The sequence below is a fragment of the Mauremys mutica genome, chromosome 11 (genome assembly GCF_020497125.1).
Source record: "Mauremys mutica isolate MM-2020 ecotype Southern chromosome 11, ASM2049712v1, whole genome shotgun sequence".
Lineage (NCBI taxonomy): Eukaryota > Metazoa > Chordata > Testudines > Geoemydidae > Mauremys > Mauremys mutica.
The window spans coordinates 86,270,623-86,290,542 of NC_059082.1; the positions used below are offsets into that span (position 1 = coordinate 86,270,623).

Sequence of the window (19,920 nt, forward strand, 5' to 3'; positions counted from 1 at the left end):
GCCGAGTCTTCATTTATTCACTCTAATTTAAGGTTTCACGTGCCAGTAATACATGTTAATGTTTTTAGAAGGTCTCTTTCTATAAGTCTATAATATATAAGTAAACTATTGTTGTATGTAAAGTAAATAAGGTTTTTAAAATGTTTAAGAAGCTTCATTTAAAATTAAATTAAAATGCAGAGCCCCCAGAACTGGTGGCCAGGATCCAGGCGGTGTGAGTGCCACTGAAAATCAGCTCACGTGCCGCCTTTGGCACGTGTGCCATAGGTTGCCTACCCCTGTTCTAAAGAATTCTATAAAATTGGGCAAGAAAAAGATGCTGAGTGGAGAGGACCACACAGTTGAATCTATAAGGAATATGAATCCCAAGCTATAAGAAAGTAACTGTATTAGTAGAGCTTTACTATAAGCCTCTTTATCAAGAAAAGGAAATTGAGCACACTATGTTCAGCGAGATCACAGGCAGCAAAATCTAACAAAATAAGTGGAGAGAGCAGGAGGTCCAGGGATTAGGGTGCTATCATGGGATTTTCTAGACCTGGATTTAGTTCACTGCTCCACCCACAAACTCCCAGAGACATCTTTGGCAAGTCACTTAGTCTCTCTGTATCTCAGTTCCCGATTTGTAAAATGAAGATAACAGTATTCCCCTTAGGGGTGTTGTGATGATAAATACATTGACTGTGAAGTGCTCAGATACTATACCATTGGGGCCAAATAACTAGTTAGAATAGAATAGACTTGAACTACCTGCATATAAACAGATGAAATGGTAAAACGGGACAAAGCTGAGAGAAAAAATTTCTCTGTACTCTGATTGTTTTTAGAACAGATTGTTTCAGAGCACACAAGAGGAGTGGCTGTTTTCAAATAAGTAACACTCAGGAGTTGATTCAAAAAATAACAGTAGCTAAGCTACTAAAGTAATGCTAACCACAACATAATTTTCAAGATTTTTGTGGGGAGAAATGTACCAAAAAGTGACTAAGTGACGTTAAACTTTGGAAAGGGAGATCTCAATACAATGAGGTGGTTAGTCAAAAAGACCCTAAAGTCCAAACGTAAAGCAAAGTGGCATGGTTGCTACTTAAAACAAAATAATAATAGTCTCAGAAGGCATGCCCATTGGACAAAAGGGGAGCCAGGAAGACAAGGTGTAAACCACTGTAGCAGAGTGGCAAGGTTCGAGAAGCCAAACATAATACTTCAAAATTTGAAAACCTAATCCTAGTGAAATCAATAAACAGGAATATAAATTACAGCAAGCGATATATAAGAGGAAATTAGAAGGGCTAAAATGGATTTTGAAGAACAAATAGGTAAGTGTGTAGAACAAACAAGGGGTTATTTTAAGTATATCTGAAGCAGGAACCTGCAAAATAATTAGTCTCCTGGATCACCAGGAGCTAAAGGGAGATAAGGATGTTGCTTAGAGGCTAAATGACTTCTTTGGATCAGTCTTCACTTCAGAGAATTGTGGGGCCTGTACATTTATATGATTAAGAGGAATATCCAAAGTTGTTGTTAATTGTTGCTAGCACAGTGTTTCAAAGGTATTAAACCTCATGCTCCAGGGATTAAACTAAACTAATCTATAACTCTTAGAGTTTTGATGAAACCTAATGGGGGAAGATTACCCCACACCCTGTCTGCTGCAGGGGTTCCTTCACCTTCCTGTGAAGCATCCAGTGCCGGCCACTATCGGAGAGAGAATACTGGACTAGATTAACAGATTTTAAGGCCAGAAGGTACCATTGATTGTCTAGCTTGATCCCTGAATAATACAGGCCAAAGAACTTCACCTAGTAATTTCTGCATTAAGCCTGTAATATCTAGCTGAACTATAGATATATTTTAGAAAGATATCTAGTCTTGATTTAAAGTCTTCAAATGATGGAGAATCTACCACATCCTTTGGTAAATTGTTGCAATGCTTAATTACACTCAACTGTTAAAAAATGTGAGCATTATTTCTAGTTTGAATTTGGTTAGCTTCAACTTCCATTAGCTGGATCATGTTTTTCCTTTTTACAGTATATTAAAGAGCTGTCTACTGTCAAAAATGTATATTCATAAATACTAGTTATGAAGTGCAGAAAATAGATTGTGTCTTTCATCTTTCACTGTAAAGCAGAATTTTTCAGATCTGAGCCCTTCCCCATTGTTCCACAAGCTTTTTGAAGTGAGGACACCAGAACTGAATACAGTATTCCAGTAATTGACTCACCATGGTGACAAAGAGGTTAAGCATGATTGATTGATATTCCTAATCTGATATTCCCCTGATTATACATTCAAGGACGATGCTTAACCTCTTAGTTACAGCATCACACTGAGAGCTCATGTTTAAGGCTACGATTTAGTCACGGGTATTTTTAGTAAAAGTCACGGACAGGTCATGGGCAATAACCAAAAAATCATGGCTAGTGACTTGTCTGTGACTTTTACTGAAAATACCCCTAGCTAAACCTTAGGTGCTGGGGGCGGGGAGGGGTGCTCCAGTGGACACTGCTGCTCCTCTGAGCGGAGGGCAGCCCAGGGCACCACTGCTGCTTCTGAGCCGCTGCTCTGGAGCAGCCCCCGGGCCCAGTTGCTCCAGGGCTGCCCCAGCTACTCGGGCGGCCTTGGGGTCAGCTGCTGCAGCTGTGGAAATTACGGAGGTCCAGGAAAGTCACGGAATCTCACCTCAGTCCCTGGAAAAATCATGGGACAGGTCCTCAAGGAATCAATCCTGAACCACTTTAAGGAGGGGAAAGTGATCAGGAACAGTCAGCATGGATTCACCAAGGGCAAGTCATGCCTGACTAACCTAATTGCCTTCTATGATGAGATAACCGGCTCTGTGGATGAGGGGAAAGCAGTGGATGTGCTATTTCTGGACTTTAGCAAAGCTTTTGATACAGTCTCCCACAGTATTCTTGCCAGCAAGTTAAAGAAGTATGGGCTGGATGAATGGACGGTAAGGTGGATAGAAAACTGGCTAGATGGTCGGGCTTAACTGGTAGTGATCAATGGTTCCATGTCTAGTTGGCAGCCGGTATCAAGTGGAGTGCCCCAAGGGTCGGTGCTGGGGCCGGTTTTATTCAATATCTTCATTAACGATCTGGAGGATGGTGTGGACTGCACCCTTAGCAAGTTTGCAGATGACACTAAACTGGGAGGAGTGGTTGATACGCTGGAGGGTAGGGATAAGATACAGAGGGACCTAGACAAATTAGAGGATTGGGCCAAAAGAAATATGATGAGGTTCAACAAGGACAAGTGCAGAGTCCTGCACTTAGGACGGAAGAATCCCATGCACTGCTACAGACTAGGGACCGAATGGCTGGGCAGCAGTTCTGCAGAAAAGGACCTAGGGGTTACGGTGGACGAAAAGCTAAATATGAGTCAACAGTGTGCCCTTGTTGCCAAGAAGGCTAATGGCATTTTGGGTTGCATAAGTAGGGGCATTTCCAGCAGATTGAGGGATGTGATCATTCCCCTCTACTCAGCACTGGTGAGGCCTCATTTGGAGTACTGTGTCCAGTTTTGGGCCCCACACTACAAGAAGGATGTGGATAAATTGGAGAGAGTCCAGCGGAGGGCAACAAAAATGATTAGGGGGCTGGAGCACATGACTTAGGAGGAGAGGCTGAGGGAACTGGGATTGTTTAGTCTGCAGAAGAGAAGAATGAGGCGGGATTTGATAGCTGCTTTCAACTACCTGAAAGGGGGTTCCAAAGAGGATGAATCTAGACTGTTCTCAGTGGTAGAAGATGACAGAACAAGGAGTAATGGTCTCAAGTTGCAGAGAGGGAGGTTTAGGTTGGACATTAGGAAAAACTTTTTCACTAGTAGGGTGGTGAAGAACTGGAATGGGTTACCTAGGGAGGTAGTGGAATCTCCTTCCTTAGAGGTTTTTAAGGTCAGGCTTGACAAAGCCCTGGCTGGGATGATTTAGTTGGGTTTGGTCCTGCTTTGAGCAGGGGGTTGGATTAGATACCTCCTGAGGTCCCTTCCAATCCTGAGATTCTATGATTCTATGATTTCCGTGACCTCTGTGAAAGACTCGCAGCATTACTCATGTTCCGTTTGGAAATCTACTATGGCCTCTAAGTCTTTTTCAGCATCATTGCATTCCAGGATACAGTACTGCAGCTTGTGTGACCTATATTTTTTTATTCTTAGATGTATGACCTTGCATTCGGCTGTATTTAATGCATGTTTTTTCAAAGGAGTCTGCATTACTACATGATCCATATAATTCCGTATAACTGACTAGTCCCTACCATCATTTACCATTTCACCAATTGTTGGAATTACTGTTATAGAATTAGTATAAAAGATATCACTATGACATCAGCTCAACCATGAATTCCTTTATTAAATGTAAAGGCCAAATAGTATGTATACAGTTGTTTAAGCAATTCCTGCATCCACACAATAACAGACATTCATAAGCATTTGATCAGAGTACTTAGGAAAGGAGATAACCCTTTCATACTGCTTGCTGCAGCATGATCAGATGAGATCTGATAAATACTCCTCTCAAGCCTGGTTCTTTTATACAGTGCAACAAATAATTGACCAGATTTTGACCACTTTGGGGCTGGGTAAAATCATGACTGGTGTGGAAAAAGTAAATAAGGAAGTGTTATTTACTTCTTTTTATAACACAAAAACTAGGGGTCACCAAATGAAATTAATAGGCAGCAGGTTTAAAACAAACAAAAGGAAGTATTTCTTCAGACCATGCACAGTCATCCTGGGGAACTCTTTGCCAGAGAATGTTGTGAAGGCCAACACTGTAACAGGGTTCAAGAAAGAACTAGATAAATTCATGGAAGATAGGTCCATCAGTGGCTATTAGCCAGGATGGGCAGGGATGGTGTATCTAGCTTCTGTTTGCCAGAAGCTGGGAATGGGCAACAGGGGATGGATCACTTGATGATTACCTGTTCTGTTCATTCCCTCTTTGACACCTGCCATTGGCCACTGTCAGAAGACAGGATACTGGGCTAGATGGATCTTTGGTCTGACCCAATATGGCCATTCTTATGTTCTTATGACCCTTTTCCTGGCCTTGGGTAAAACCAGATATGGCAGTTGGACCTCTTTCTTTCAGATTATTTTAAATGTATGGATCTTAAAGCTAGTTGTACCTGGTATTTTATCTTGTTACACATGTCCATATTCTAAGATAGCTACCTTTAACAGACCCATGTTATCAGTTTATCACAACACACTGCTTTTTTGCTCGGTAGAACCGATTTGTTACCATGTCCTTTAATTTTAGAGGCCTCGTTCCTAATAACCTTCTTTTATCTCTTTAGCCACTTTCCAAACTCAGCATCCTCTCAACACTTGTTTTGGTAGATGCTACATTCCTTCTAACTTTTGAACCTATTATTTTCAAGCTCTTATTACGTTTGTTAACCACCTATGTTTTGCAGAAGCTGCAAAACACATGGCTAAACTAACCTTACCCTTTCTATTCTAAAACCATCCTATACCAATCTTTGTGTCATCTTCAAATTTTACCAGTAAAATTTTATATTTTGTTCCTAATCATTAATAAAGATACTGAATAGCATTGGTCCAAAACCAGTTTTCTGTATAATTCCACTAGATACATCCCCATTGGATGATAATTCCCCATTTACAATTACATTTTGAGATCCATCAGTTAACCCAGTTTTTACTCCATTTAATAAGGGTTACATTGATATTGGTATAGTGCTGATTTTTTTTATCAGAGTGGCATGCTGGGCCATGTCAAATGTCTTATGGAAGTCTAAGTATATTATGTCCATTATGTTAAGTATATTATTCATCAAAGATGTGATCTCATCAGAAAGTGATGTGAAACTTGTTTGAGAAGACCTATTTTTCATAAAACAATGGTGATAGATGTTAATTATGATGCCATCATTTAATTCTTCACTGATTGCATCCCAATTCAGTCTTTCCATAAATTTGCCCAGGATTGACGACAGACAAAGTGGTCTGTAGTCATCTGGGTCCTTTTGTTTATCCTTTTAAAATATTGGCAAAACATATAATGTTGTTTTTCATCCAATTGCTCTGTTAATTCCCCATAGTTCCCAGAGGTATTAAAAACAATTAAAGGTTTAGAGAGTGCTTGGCCCTAGATGGACGGAGTGTGAGAGACAGTCAGGTAAAGGGCAGGTGGGAGTCCGGAAACTAGAGGTGGTCTCCAGGGAAAGCAGCAGCGAGCAGAAAGCTGTCTGTAAGGTCTTCCTGGAGGAGATTAGGGCTTTATGATACATTGTGGTAATTCCTATGCTTCTGTGTTCCAAAGAGGATGCATCTACTGCAAAGTGGATTCTCAGCTTTGTTTTTCAGATAGTTTCTTGGAGAAGAATCTTGGTGGCGGGGAAGGGACGAAGTTGTAACAAATAGGGTTTGATACTAAGTTTGCTTGGCAGTATAACTAAGAAGTCATAATTTTCCTTTTTTAAATTAAAGATTATAATATTCAGTACAAGTAAGATAATACAGGAGAATTTCCACAGTAACCATAACTTTGAGCTTTTAGTAGATATGAAGCATTTGGCTTAGCAATATTTTAAAATAACTCAGAATTCTGCATGTACATAAGTTGCTGTGGAGCTGTAACTTTGAATACCCTGACTCTTAATAAATTTAAATTCTCAAATGTAATGTTACATGTCAAAGTTATTTTGGATTGAACTTCCTTGTTTTTTTAATGGTAAAAGTGAATAATTACCTCCTCCCGCCCTCATCCTGGTCCAGCTCTGGTCCTTTCTAAATTTGAGTCAGGTAGCTTCCTTCTCCATGCTACATGGGTGTTTACAGTCTAAATCTAATAGATGTTGGGAAGTCATTAGTCTAACAAATGTAACAAAAACCTTCACATTGTTGTAAAATAAAAGCCAATGGACATGTCCAAAAATTCATCCAGATCTAAATGGACTATAACCAGATGACCAAAAGGCACGTCTGTGTCCTAGGGATTATGTTTTAGTGTACAGGAATAAAGTAGTGTCCCTTTATATAGTTTTTGTCCTTTATGGTGCTCATTGTGTTCTGTGTTTTAGAAGTTGCCAGAAACCAGTCAGAGCAACATGTATGTATGTAGATAGGTTGGCATGTTTATGTGTATTTAGTAAACATGGTTATTTGGGGCCCACCTTTGTCTGGGTGGTTTATTCACATTATTTTTGTTGTATGAAGAGCAAAAAAGACAAAAACGTGTCTACCAGATTTTATATTTCTGCCACCATCCACTGAGAACAGTAGAGCTATAGCAACTGTTTTTTGTAATGGCAAAAGTGTACTGTTCCCCCGCTCTTTGAAACTGAAAATAACGGAACCATTTTTTTTCTTTCATTTTTAAAAATAATCACTCTTGGGTGGAAAATTACTCTGGAAAAATACTTTTTATATTAAGGATGTGATTGAATTGTATTGATGTAGCTAAGCATTTGTGGGCCTAATGGAAGTGGGATTTTGAAAGGGATATGAATGATAACAGCGAAGTTGCCAGATGCATTGGGATGGAGAGGCCATGAATAATATATTTTCAAATGTTTAATATTGAAGAGCTTATTTTTATTTTGCTTTTAACATTTCTGAGACTGTATGAAGAATACTCGGAAAAAATAAAAAATACTTACATTGAGAGCTTCTGGACATTTTGTGTTGTGTTAGGATTCTGCTAGTATTTTATTTGTGCTTATTGTGATGGTAAAATTTATATTTAATATAAAAATGATAAAGCTTTAGTCAGACTGCCTAATAACAATAAAATCCAGGTCTCATCCTAATTGTTTGGGAATGGTGAGGTGTAAGTCTGTAATTTAGTCAGAGAGGTCACAGCAGTCATGGATTCCATGACTTTACCAGACCTCCATGATGTCTTCTGCTTCAGCTGTTAGCCTCTGCTGCAGGGTCCTGGTTCCGGCTCAGGCCTCAACTGCTATGTGCCCCCCTCATGACTTCCCAGGGGTGTGGCGGGGGCTGCAGCCAGGGCCGCACACCCCTGTCCTGAAGCTGCAGCCAGCTCTGGGGAGAGGGTCTAGAGGGGGAAGGCTGTACCCCCTACTGCGGCCGCTGGAGCCAGGTCTGTGCCCCCCTCCATGGTGGGGGTGTTGGCCTGTCAGGAGCCACCCTCACCCCCCATGAGACTCTATTCCTCCCTCCTCCTTATTTTTAGTAAAGTCAGGGACGGGTCACGGATTCCGTGAATTTTTGTTTATTGTGCATGACCTGTCTGTGACTTTTACTAAAAATAACCGTGATAAAATCTTAGCGTTAGTGATGTGTGATTTTTATATAAAAGAAAAGTGAAACTTTATTGCTTTCAAGGATTTTATTGGTACCTGGATTCATTAAAGGTATTGTAAATGAAAGGTAAAGTGTTAACATATATTTTAAATTTGTTAATCTGTTTACAGATACTAATTTTGTATTAGCTGGCTACAAGACAGAACAATGCACCAAACCCCCCAGACTCTGCCGCCAGGGTTATGCATGTCCCCATTATCACAACAGCCGAGATAGAAGACGGAATCCCAGAAAATTCAAATACAGGTGCATAAATAAATACTAAGAACATGCTTTCCTAACTATGGGTCTATGTCCCCCATGAATCAATAGTACAGTTATTAGGGGACTTATTTTTTTGGATTACCCTAACAGTGCAACTGGATATACCTAGTTTAACAGTATTAGATTTTTGTGACAAGCCCCATAAAACTATAGGAAACAAACTTCAGAATGGTCGGACAGCCCTGAATAGGAAAGTAATTAAAATGTGACTAAAACATCAGTCTTCCCTGAGAGGAGGTGAAACAGTTTCTGCATCTCCTCGCACTAATTCAGAATCTCAATTGTTCCTCCTTCAGCTGCTGTTACTAGACAAAAGGACCGCTGATAACTTCTGGATTTAGCTGATTCCTCCTGCTACAAATTCCTTTCCTCAGGCAATACTTTCATAACCTAACTTTGCTAAAAAACATACTGACATTTGACTTTTAGTATGAATTGGTGGCCTGAGAAATGTAGTTTTTCAGTTTCTGTACCCTCAGTTCAGTAGTGCAGTATTGATGGGATTGGCCTAACAATCTCATGATTGTAAGTAACAATCACAAAACACAAGAGAAATTGAATTTTGCAGAAATTAATGTTTTTTGCACATAATTTCCTTACCCGCGTAGAAATGGACTGCAGTGCTGCTGGCTGCCACTAGGGGTTGCTGGACCCGGCAGAGCCCAGCTCGCTCATAGAAGACACTGTTGTGGGGAGGGGGAGAGAGCTAGAGGGTTCCTGGCAGCTGCAGTTCCCTGCATGCCCTGAGGGAAGGAGAGGGCGGTGCGCAGGAAACTCTGTGCAAGCCTGGGACCAAGCATCAGGATGTTTCTCCTGCTGGATCCCTGGGCTCTGAGGGTAGGAGGTGGGTGTCTGGGCTGGGGGGGGGGTGCAGTATTTAGGAAAGGGGTGGCCTTGCAGCTAGGCTGTGGGGCGGAGGGGTGCAGGTCTCTGGGCAAGGGAAGCAGAATTCCCCCAGGAGTAAGCATCCTTTTACCAAAAGAGCATTTGCCCAAAGAGCTCCCAAAATATTGCTAGCCTCAAAGCCTGGCCCTGGCGATAAGCTGCTGTTGCAGAAGTGGAAACAGTGGGCATCAGCAGCTGAGATGCTACTTTGGACTTAATGGGAAAATATTTGAGTTTGCTGCTGGAGAATTAGTGCAAATACATTTTTGGATTTCACTTTTTCCAGATCTACTCCTTGCCCCAGTGTAAAACATGCAGATGAGTGGGGTGAACCTTCCAAGTGTGAAAATGGGGATAACTGTCAGTATTGCCATTCTCGTACTGAACAGCAGTTCCATCCTGAGGTAAGAACTGAGGTTGTTTTTCCCCATTGTTAAACATGTTAAATTGAACATGGTTTATCTTAATAATGGAAATAGACAAATGTTTCACTTATATGGGCATATCATATAGTACATCTAATTAGTTTTCTGATCTGTTAAAGAAGTTGCAAGATTTCTGCAACAATTTTAAGTTGCCTTTTTTAATGTGCTAACTAATACTAGCAATTTTATTTCTGAAGTCTGTCTGTGATCTGTCTTCAGAGCACTGAAACTTCACATGTCTTCTTAAAAGTAGATATATTTTATCCAGAGCTGTATGGAATCTGGAGAGTCGTTCATGCAGTAGTTGAATTAGTGGAGATATTTGCTTTAAAACAGTTTGCTAGGAATATCATTTGTACAGTTACATTAGTCACCTACTAGCATCTTTTAGAACTCTAATTATAAAAGAGAAGTTAACTTCATAATGTCTCCTGCAATATTTGGACATGGATCAGATTACATTTTCACATGATTTGTAATTCTCTTTGCCATGCTTCTTAACCCCAAGGTGTAAGATTTGGGTTTAAGCAATCCTTTTCACTATTCAGCCTATTTCTTGATCCTGCATTCAAGTCATAATGGTGACTTCTGTGACATCACAATCATTTGTGGTAAACCTCTGTGGTATAATCATAGTAGTAGGAAGGTTTCATTGCAGTTGATTGGGGAAAATTGAATAGACCAATGGAAGAAGGAAAGAGAAGAAAACAAAAATTCTTTCTGTCAATGTGGATTCCACTGTAGGTATGCATGGGTCTCATGCGCATGAGTTTAGAATTTTTTATGCCTTTGTATTCCTGGCCCCAAAAGTCACAGTACGTTGACCCTCCCTTAGTTCCCTCTTACTGTTTATCTTTTTGTTCTATGTTTGTACAGCCCCTAGCACATGACTGGGGCTTCTAGGTGCTATGATTATATAAATAATAAAAAAAAAATCTCGGGTAAAGTCCTCAAAACCCTGCTTGACTTGAAGCGGCAGAGGCATGACACTGACAGGGAAAAAAGCCTGAGATTAAACATCAGTACCGAAGTCAGCACCAATAGCTGTCTTGTTACCTATCCTGGCACCCATTGACTGACCCACTCCTCTTTGGTGCCGAGATATGTGTTTGAAGATCTACTTTCATCCTTCCTCCCAGCACCAGCCCTGGTAGCCTTATCGGAACTGCACCCAGCAGTGCTGTTTCTGGAGAAATACTTGTCCTCCCCTGGGCTATTCCTTCTTCCTTGCTTCAAGCACAGAGCACTGTCCAGAGAGAGAGAGAGAGAGAGAGAGAGAGAGAGGTATCCTAAAGAGTTCTCCAGCACCACCTACTACCAGGCTTAGTGTGTTAATGCGTTTTACTTGGTTAGTCATGAATGGAACTCAGCCTAGGGATGGGGCATGCCCCGGTCCCCAGGCTTTAAGCCCTGCGATCACTGCAAAAAACCGATGCCCATCAGCAATCCACATAACAGTCATCTAAGGTGTCTGGGCGAGTCGCATATAAGTGACAAGTGCCGTATCTGCATGTCTGTCAAACCTCAGACTAAGAAGGAGCGAGACATCCGTCTCAAAGTGCTCCTAGTGAAGGCAGCTCTAACTCCAGCACCGGAGCAATTGAGGTCCGACTGTGCCCCGAACACCGCAGCATTGGTTCGGAATGCTCCACCGGCACTTTCGATGGACCAGCGCTGATGCCCCTCTCTGGCACCTGCCAAACGGCAAAAGAAGACCAGGAGAGGAAGATCTCCTACATCCCGCAAGGGGAAGGAGAGGGCAGGAGGGGAACCAAGGCCCGAGGAGGGTGGCACAGTACCTCCAACCAGGAGTCAGGCCCAAGCTCAGGTCGAGCGGTCTAGCCCACCCCGATCCATGCCTGCCACACTGGACAGTGACGCGGGCCTTTGTCAGTTAGAGGTCCCATTGATCCCTGAGGCCCTGCAGGCAGCGCAGGATATCCTAGCGCTACCGGTGCCACCCACAGTGGCGGTACCCTGATCCAGGGGTAAACCTGCCTTGGGACCTTTTCATAAGTCCCCATCTCAGCGGTACCACCCTCCCTCATGAGGGACGTCTCGCCAGCGCTTGCCCGCACTGAGCCACCAGGCCTTGAAGGCAGGGAGGCAGGCTTGGCGCAGCCCTCTTCGGTCTCCAGACTCAGGGCAGCGCCCATAGGGCTTGAAAGGCGCCTTGCCAGTAACCTGGCACAGACCGGTAGAAGTGTGCCCCGGCACAGACCAGTAGAAGTGTGCCCCTGCTGTCATCAACAGCACTGAGACCGGCCCAGCACTTCACCCATGACCTGGTACTGTTCACGGGCCCGACAGAGTCGATCGAGCAGAGTCGCCAGTTGTCAGTTCACTGATACGCGTCGCCACAAAACAGATCCTCTTGGTCGCTAAGAAGGTCTTCCTGGTGACCGACCTGCTTCAGATCCTGGTACCAGTTGAGCAGCGTGAGGCATAGATCACTGGAATGCCGTCAACAATCTGCTGAATGTCGCTGGTCTCCGAGGACCCGCAAAAGGGACTTGTCCCAAGCAGAGAGCTCCCTATCGAGGTGCACCGATTGGCACCGCAGCAAACTGGGTCGCCAATCCACCTGCTCATGGTCGCATAAGAGCTACCACTCATCGTTGAGCTCCGACACTGGGCAGGAGTCGTTGCTGGCAGGCCAAACCCAGCACCGGTGGTACTCTCGACGTTGGCAGTACCTCCAACTGCTCCATGGCCCTAGGGCCAGTGGCCAGCTGCCTGGTAGCTGTGGAACCCATGGGGTTTTACCCAGCCTTCACAAGGGCTCAGGTCAGTGGCGGGTGCCTTGTCCAACCCATCAGCCTTGGTATCCCACCCTCCTCCGGAAACAGATGTTCCCAAAGGGAGAACCCCTCAGGCTCTCACAGACCCCAGGGAACAGTTGGTTGGACCATCTATGGATGTGGCAGACCCCACAGCACTGGCTTCTTCCTCATCTTCGCCAGGAGAGGCAAGGCCAACTGGGAGCTACACCTGAGAATAAAGACTCCAAGAGGCTGGATTTCTTTGGACGCAAAGTTTATTCATCCTCCAGCCTCCAGTTGAGGCTGGCTAACCATCAAGCCCTCCTCAGCCACTATGACTTCAATATGTGGCAAGCCATTGCCAAGTTTAAAGATTTGCTTCCCAAGGACACCAGGAAAGAGTTTTGGGTGATCCTCGATGAGGGCAGGGTTGTGGCCAGGGTGGTCCTTCAAGCAGCCTCGGATGCGGCAGACTCCACAGCATGCACCATGGCCTCAGCCATCTCCATGTGAAGGGTGTTTTGGCTCCTTCTCTCAGGCTTATTGACGGAGGCCCAGCAGTTGATACAGGATTTTCCTTTCAATGGCCAGGCACTGTTTGCTGAGCAGACAGACAATAAATTACACGGATTAAAGGACTCCTGTACTATATTGAAAACCCTAGGGCTCTGTGTCCCACATCTGGCCCATAAGCAGTTCAAGCCACAGGGTCAAGGGAGCCAACCCAGGCAGGAAATAGCTCATAAGAAGAGCAGAGGCTACAAATGTCACCAGAGCCACCGCCCTCCGCCCTCTACCCAGTCAGGCGCCACCTACAACAGACAGGGTGGCAAACAGGCATTTTGAGGGTGCCCCTGAGGGTGACCTACCAGACTGTACCCTGGATCCATCCTCCCTATGTTTATCCAACCGCCTTTCTTTTTTCCTCCCTGCATGGACCGTGATAACTTCAGACTGCTGGGTCCTCAAAACAGTGGCCCTGGGCTATACCCTCCTGTTTCTTTTTATCCCCTCTCCAACCTCCCCTTCCCTGTCCCTCTTCAGGGACCCATCTCACGAAAGTCTCCTTGCGCAGGAGGTGAAGGGCATGCTACAGCTGGGAGCGGTAGAAGACGTTCCTCGCGAATACAGGAACAAGAGGTTCTATTCCCGGTACTTTCTAATCCCAAAGGCCAAGCGCAGTCCAAGACCCATACTGAACCTGCGAGACCTCAACAGATACCTAAAGAAGTTGAAGTTACACATGGTCTTCCTGGCCTCCATCATCCCCTCCCTGGATCCGGGAGACTGGTATGCCACCCTCGACTTGAAGGATGCATATAGGTTTTTTTTATAGCATATAACTTTCATATAGTGATTTTCCAAGGACACAGACACTTCCTGTGCTTCACGGTGGGATTGGACCATTACCCTTTCGGCCTACTGACACCCGACCGAGGATGTTTACCAAGTGCATGTCAGTGGTAGCAGCTTACCTCAGGAGTTGGGGTATTCAAATATACCCATATCTTGAGGACTGGCTAGTCAAAGGTCACTCCAGGTGCCAAGTCCAAAGGGACGTTGCAGTGCTACAGGTCACATGCTGGTCCCTGGGCCTATTGGTGAATGACAAAAAGTCAACGTTAGTTCCAGTAAAAAGAACAGGAGTACTTGTGGCACCTTAGAGACTAACAAATTTATTTGAGCATAAGCTTTCATGGGCTACAGCCCACTTCATCGGATGCATAGAATGGAACATATAGCAAGAAGATGATATATATATCAACACAGAGAACATGAAAAGGTGGAAGTTGCCAAACCAACTCTAAGATGCTAATTAATTAAGATGAGCTATTATCAGCAGGAGAAAAAAAACTTTTGTAGTGATAATCAAGATAGCCCATTTCAGACCCTTGACAAGAAGGTGTGAGGATACTTAACATGGGGAAATAGATTCAATGGGTGTAATGACTCAGGCACTCCCAGTCTCTATTCAAGCCTAAGGTAATGGTATCTAGTGAACAGATACAGATATCTTTGTGGATACAGACTAACATGGCTGCTACTCTGAAACCTGTTAGTTCCAGTGCAAAGGATAGAGTTCATTGGAGTGGTGCTCGACTCCACCTGCACCAGAGCTTTTCTGCCGCAGGAGAGGCTCCAGGCAATGATGGACCTCATCGCGGGGGTCTCTGCATTCCCTCTAACCATGGCCCGGATATGTCTGTATTTGCTAGGCCACATGGAAGCATGTACATATGTCGTCTGTCATGCAAGGCTCAGAATGCAACCATTGCAGCAGTGGCTGGCAACAGTCTATTCCCAGTCCACAGATCACCTCAGCAGGTCCTTTTTCTCTCACCACGAGTGGTCACTCCATCCGGAGTTAGTCCGATTGCTCTTCCAGAGGTGGGGAATTCCCTGAATGGACTTGTTTGCCACCAGACAGAACAGGAAATGTCATCTGTTCTGTTTCCTGCAGGGCGTAGGCAAGGGCTCCCTCTCAGACAGCTTTCTCCTTCTGTGGTCAGGGGACCTGATGTACGTGTTCCCGCCGATCTCGCTCATCAGCAGAGTGATGTCAAAGATCAAGAGAGACAAGGCCCAAGTCATCCTGATTCGCCCTGGTGTGGCCGCACCAACATTGGTTCGGCACGCTGATGGACCTGGCAGCAACTGCTCCCTGGCCCCTTCCCGACTGACTGGATCTGATTTCGCAAGATCACGGGTGCCTCCTACACCTCAACCCCGCCTTCCTCCATCTCACAGCGTGGATGCTGAGTGGTTGAACCTGGAAGAGCTGGCCTGCTCTAATGAGTTCCAGCAAGTCCTCCTGGAAAGCAGGAAACCTTCCACCAGAGCAACTTACCTGGCCAAGTGGATGAGATTCTCCCACTGGGTGTCTGAGTGTAGCATCTCTCCGTTGCGCTCCTCCTTACAATCTATCTTAGATTACCTGCTTCATCTTAAGAACCAGGGGCTGGCCGTCTCTTCCATCAGGGTGCACTTTGTGACCATCTTCGCTTTTCACTCACCGATCCAGGGTCAGACGGTGTTCTCCCACGACATGTTGCTCAGATTCCTGAGAGGCCTTGAGAGACTCTTCCTGCCAGTCTGGGCCCCTGTCCCACAGTGGGGCCTTAACTTGGTTCTTTCTAGGCTCACGGGCCTGTCCTTTGAGCCTGTGGCCTCCTGCTTTTCCCACCTGTCATGGAAGGCCGCTTTCCTTGTGGTGGTAACATCGGCAAGATGAGTGTTGGAGATTAAAGCCCTGACATTGGAACTGCCGTATACAGTGTTCTACAAGGACAAAGTTCAACTGTGACCCCATCCAGCTTTTCTGCCAAAAGTGGTGTCTTCCTTTCACGTCAACCAGGACATCTTCCTCCTGGTATTTTGTCCCAAGCCACACACCACTAGTGAGGAAAGGAGGCTACACACCATGGACGTCAGACATTCCCTGGCATTTTATCTGGAGCATACCAAGCCCTTCCGCAGGTCGACCCAGCTCTTCATCGCAACAGTAGACAGGATGAAGGGCCTTCCAGTGTCCTCGCAGAGGATTTCCAACTGGATCATTTCCTGCATCTGGACCTGTTACAAGCTAGCACAGGTCCCACTGCTGCCGATTGTGAGGGCCCATATGGCCGGAGCTCAGGTGTCCTCAGCAGCCTTCCTGATGCACATTCCCATCCAGGAAATTTGCAGAGTCACGATGTGGTCTTTGGTTCACACGTTCACGGTGCATTATACCATCACTCAGCAGGCCAGAGATGACACTGGGTTGTGCAGAGCTGTGTTGCAATCTACACGTTCATGAACTCCTACCCGCCTCCGTTGGTACAGCTTGGGAGTCACCTAATATGGAATGGACATGAGCAAGCACTTGAAGAAGAAAAGACAGTTACTTGTTCCGTAACTGGTGTTCTTCGAGATGTGTTGCTCATGTCCATTCCATGACCCTCTCTCCTTCCTCACTGTTGGAGTTTCTGGCAAGAAGGAACTGAGGGTGGAGAAGAATCAACACTGCTTTTGTAAAGGGGAAATTGTGTCTCATCAATCTATCAGAATTCTTTGAGAGTGTTGACAAGGGTGATCCAGTGGATACAGGATACTTGGACTTTCTGAAAACCTTTGATAAGGTCCCTCAGCAAAGGCTCTTACGCCAAGTAAGCAATCATGGGATAAGAGGGAAGGCTCTCTCATGGATCAGCATCTGGTTAAAAGATAGGAAGCAAAAGGATAGGAATAAATGTTTAGTTTTCACAGTGGGGAGAGGTAAATAGTGGAGTCCTGGAAGGATCTGTACTGGGACCAATGCTGTTCAACATATTCATACGTGATTTGGAAAAGGGGGTAAACAGTGAGGTGACAAAGTTTGCAAGTGATACAAAATTACTCAAGATAGTTAAGTCCAAAGCAGAGTGGGAAGAATTGCAAAGGGCTCTCATAGAACTGGGTGACTGAGCAACACAGTGGCAGGACATTCAGTGTTGATAAATGTAAAGTAGTGCATGTTGGAAAACATAATCCCAATGATACATGCATACAAAATGGGTTGTTACCACTCTGGAAAGAGATCTTGGAGTCATTGTGGATAGTTCTCTGAAAACGTTTGCTCAGTGTGCAGCAGCAGTCAAAAAAAGTTAACAATGTTAGGAACCATCGGGGAAGGGATGGATACATAAAACAGAAAATATCACAATGCCCCTGTATAAATCAATCATACACCCACACTTTGAATACTGTGTGCAGTGTTCCCCATCACCAAAAAGATTATTAGAATTGGAAGGAGTACAGAAAAAGGAAATAAAAGTGATTAAGGATATGGAACAGCTTCCATACAAGCAGAGATTTAAAAAACGGGGACTGGTCAGCTTAGGAAAGAGATGACTAAAGGGGTCATAGAACTTTCCAAAAATAATACCTAGAGCTTCTCTTTTAGAAAAACATCCAGTCTTGATTAAAGAATTGTCAGTGATGAAGAATCCACCACGACTCTTGGTAAATTGTTCCAATGGTTATTTACCCTCACTGTTAAAAAATTATGCCTTGTTTCCAGTCTGATTTTTATCTAGCTTCAACTTCCAGCCATTGGATTGTGTTACACCTTTCTCTGCTAGAACTAAGAGCCAACTGTTAAATATTTGTTCCCGAGGTAGATATTTCTACACTGTAATCATGTCACCCCTTAACTTTTTCTTTGTTAAACTGAATAGATTGAGCTCTTATGCTATTAGCACCCAGATAATTTTAAAGTTATTCACTTTCTATTTTTTTAGATTTACAAATCTACAAAGTGCAATGACATCCGCCAAACAGGTTACTGCCCACGGGGTCCATTTTGTGCATTTGCACACGTTGAAAGTGAGTATGAGAACGGTTCTTTTGTATCAGTGTTAATAAAATTCCCATGATCATGCAGTAGAGAATGTTTGTTTTTATTTCACCTTTTTAAAAAATGTGTTTTATCCCGTTCTGTTACCTTGCATCTATGATTTCATCACTACTTTGCATCAAACTCCTCGTGGCAACAGTGGAAGTGGAAAATGCATTACTTGTGAAACGGACTGTACCTATTGTTTATTTAGGCCCCAGCAAACACTTATGTACATATTCTACTTTAAGCATGTAAATAGCCTCATCAGTTTCAATGGAACTACTAACATGTTTAAAGGTGTTAGAGTGATAAGGTGAATGAGGTAATATCTTTTATTGGACAAGCTTGTTACCTCACTCACCTGTCTCTCTAATATCCTGGGACGGACATGACTATAACAACACATGTTTAAAGGTGAGTATGTATGTAAATATTTGCAGTACCTGGTGTTTTAGTAATCTGCAGAGAGGTGCCATGGACAAGTGATGCTTCCCTTACCCTCTCCCATTCTCAGCACATCCAGGCTGTTGTATCCAGGAAGCAGGAAAGAGGCACATCCTTTTAGAGTTCTCCTAGTTTCTGTTTTCACTTGTATGAAAAAGATGAATACATTGAAGAGGTGTGATACTTTAGCAGTCATAAAGTTCCTAGAAATGCTGGAGCCCCACATTTCAATTGATAAGTAAATTTACTAAGTATTTCCTCTCCGAACAAAACAGCAGAAACCTATTTTTCAGGGTCAAGTGCTGTTGATGGGAACTGCATACGTTTCAGGGAAGGAGGAAACAACTCAGCACAGTGCACCAGAGACAGAAATTGGGACTTTATATTGACTTCAATAAGAACAGGATCAGGCCTATTGTCACAATCCCCTATCTCCACTCACACTATCCAAAGATGCAGAAAGGGTGGTGATTTGTGGGTTACTCCTGAGGGAATTCTGCACCAAAAAATTAAATTCTGGGCCAAAAATAAATAAAAATTCCATGCAGAATATTTTAAAAGTCTGCATATTTTATTTGTCAGTAAATAAATGTGGAGGCCCCAAGTATGGCAGTGGGGAGCACAGGGCACTAGCTGCATGGAGGTGAGAAATCATCCTGCAGCCCCCTGCCCCCATGGGACATAAACTCAGCTGTGAAGCTGCTCCTGACCCTGACACAGTGCAAGGGCTGGGGCTGCCCCACAAACACCACGGAGCCCTGCCCTCCATGCCAGGCGCACCAAGATAGCAGGTGAGAAGGGAAGAGTCTTGCATGCACTCCGAGCCCTGGCCCCCGATCCAGGTGTGGGATCAACTAAGCCTGCTTGCCCAAGTGTGGGGGGATCTAGGTACTTGGTGAGAGAGTTCAGGGTGTGGCAATCTGGGTGTGAGGGGCTCAGCGAGGAGTCTGGCTGCGGAGGGATTTGGATTCACAGGGGCTCGTTGCGGGGGTTCTGGGTTTACGGGGAAATGGGACTCTGCAGGGGGTCCAGGTGAAGGTATTTGGGGCTCAGCAAGGGGTGTCTAGGTTAGGGGGGATGGGGCTTAGAAAGGGGGTCTGAGTGTGGAGTACTCAGTGGGGGGTCTCGTTGCTGGGAGAGTGGAGTGGGGGCTTGGTGGGGTGAGGGTCTGGGTGCAGCTGGTTGGGGTTTGGTGGGGAGGGGGTCCGAGTGCTGGGGGCTAATCGGGGTGATCCAGGTGCAGGGGGGCTGGGGCTCAGTGGGAGATCTGGGTGGAGAGGGGCTCCTGATGCAGGGAGTGAGGCTTGGTGGGGTGGGGGTTTGGGTGCGAGGGGCTTGTTGGGGGTGGTCTGGGTATGGGGGCTCTGGATGTTTAGGGATTGGATGGATGGGGGAGGAGCTCCCCATACAGTGACCCCTTCCCCCCACAGCTGAGGAGCAATGATGGCAGGAAGCGGGGGTGTGGGGGAGG

At 44.6% G+C, this 19,920-nt stretch overlaps 1 protein-coding gene across 1 annotated transcript in view; it reads left to right on the forward strand.

The window, feature by feature from the left end:
• Window positions 1-19,920, forward strand: part of UNKL (unk like zinc finger) — a 147,927-nt gene that overhangs the window by 23,686 nt on the left and 104,321 nt on the right. Inside the window, exons 5-7 of the mRNA XM_044980315.1 lie at window positions 8,421-8,556; window positions 9,746-9,863; window positions 17,908-17,992. Of these exons, the coding sequence (XP_044836250.1) occupies window positions 8,421-8,556; window positions 9,746-9,863; window positions 17,908-17,992 (339 nt within the window). The remainder of the gene's footprint in view (window positions 1-8,420; window positions 8,557-9,745; window positions 9,864-17,907; window positions 17,993-19,920) is intronic.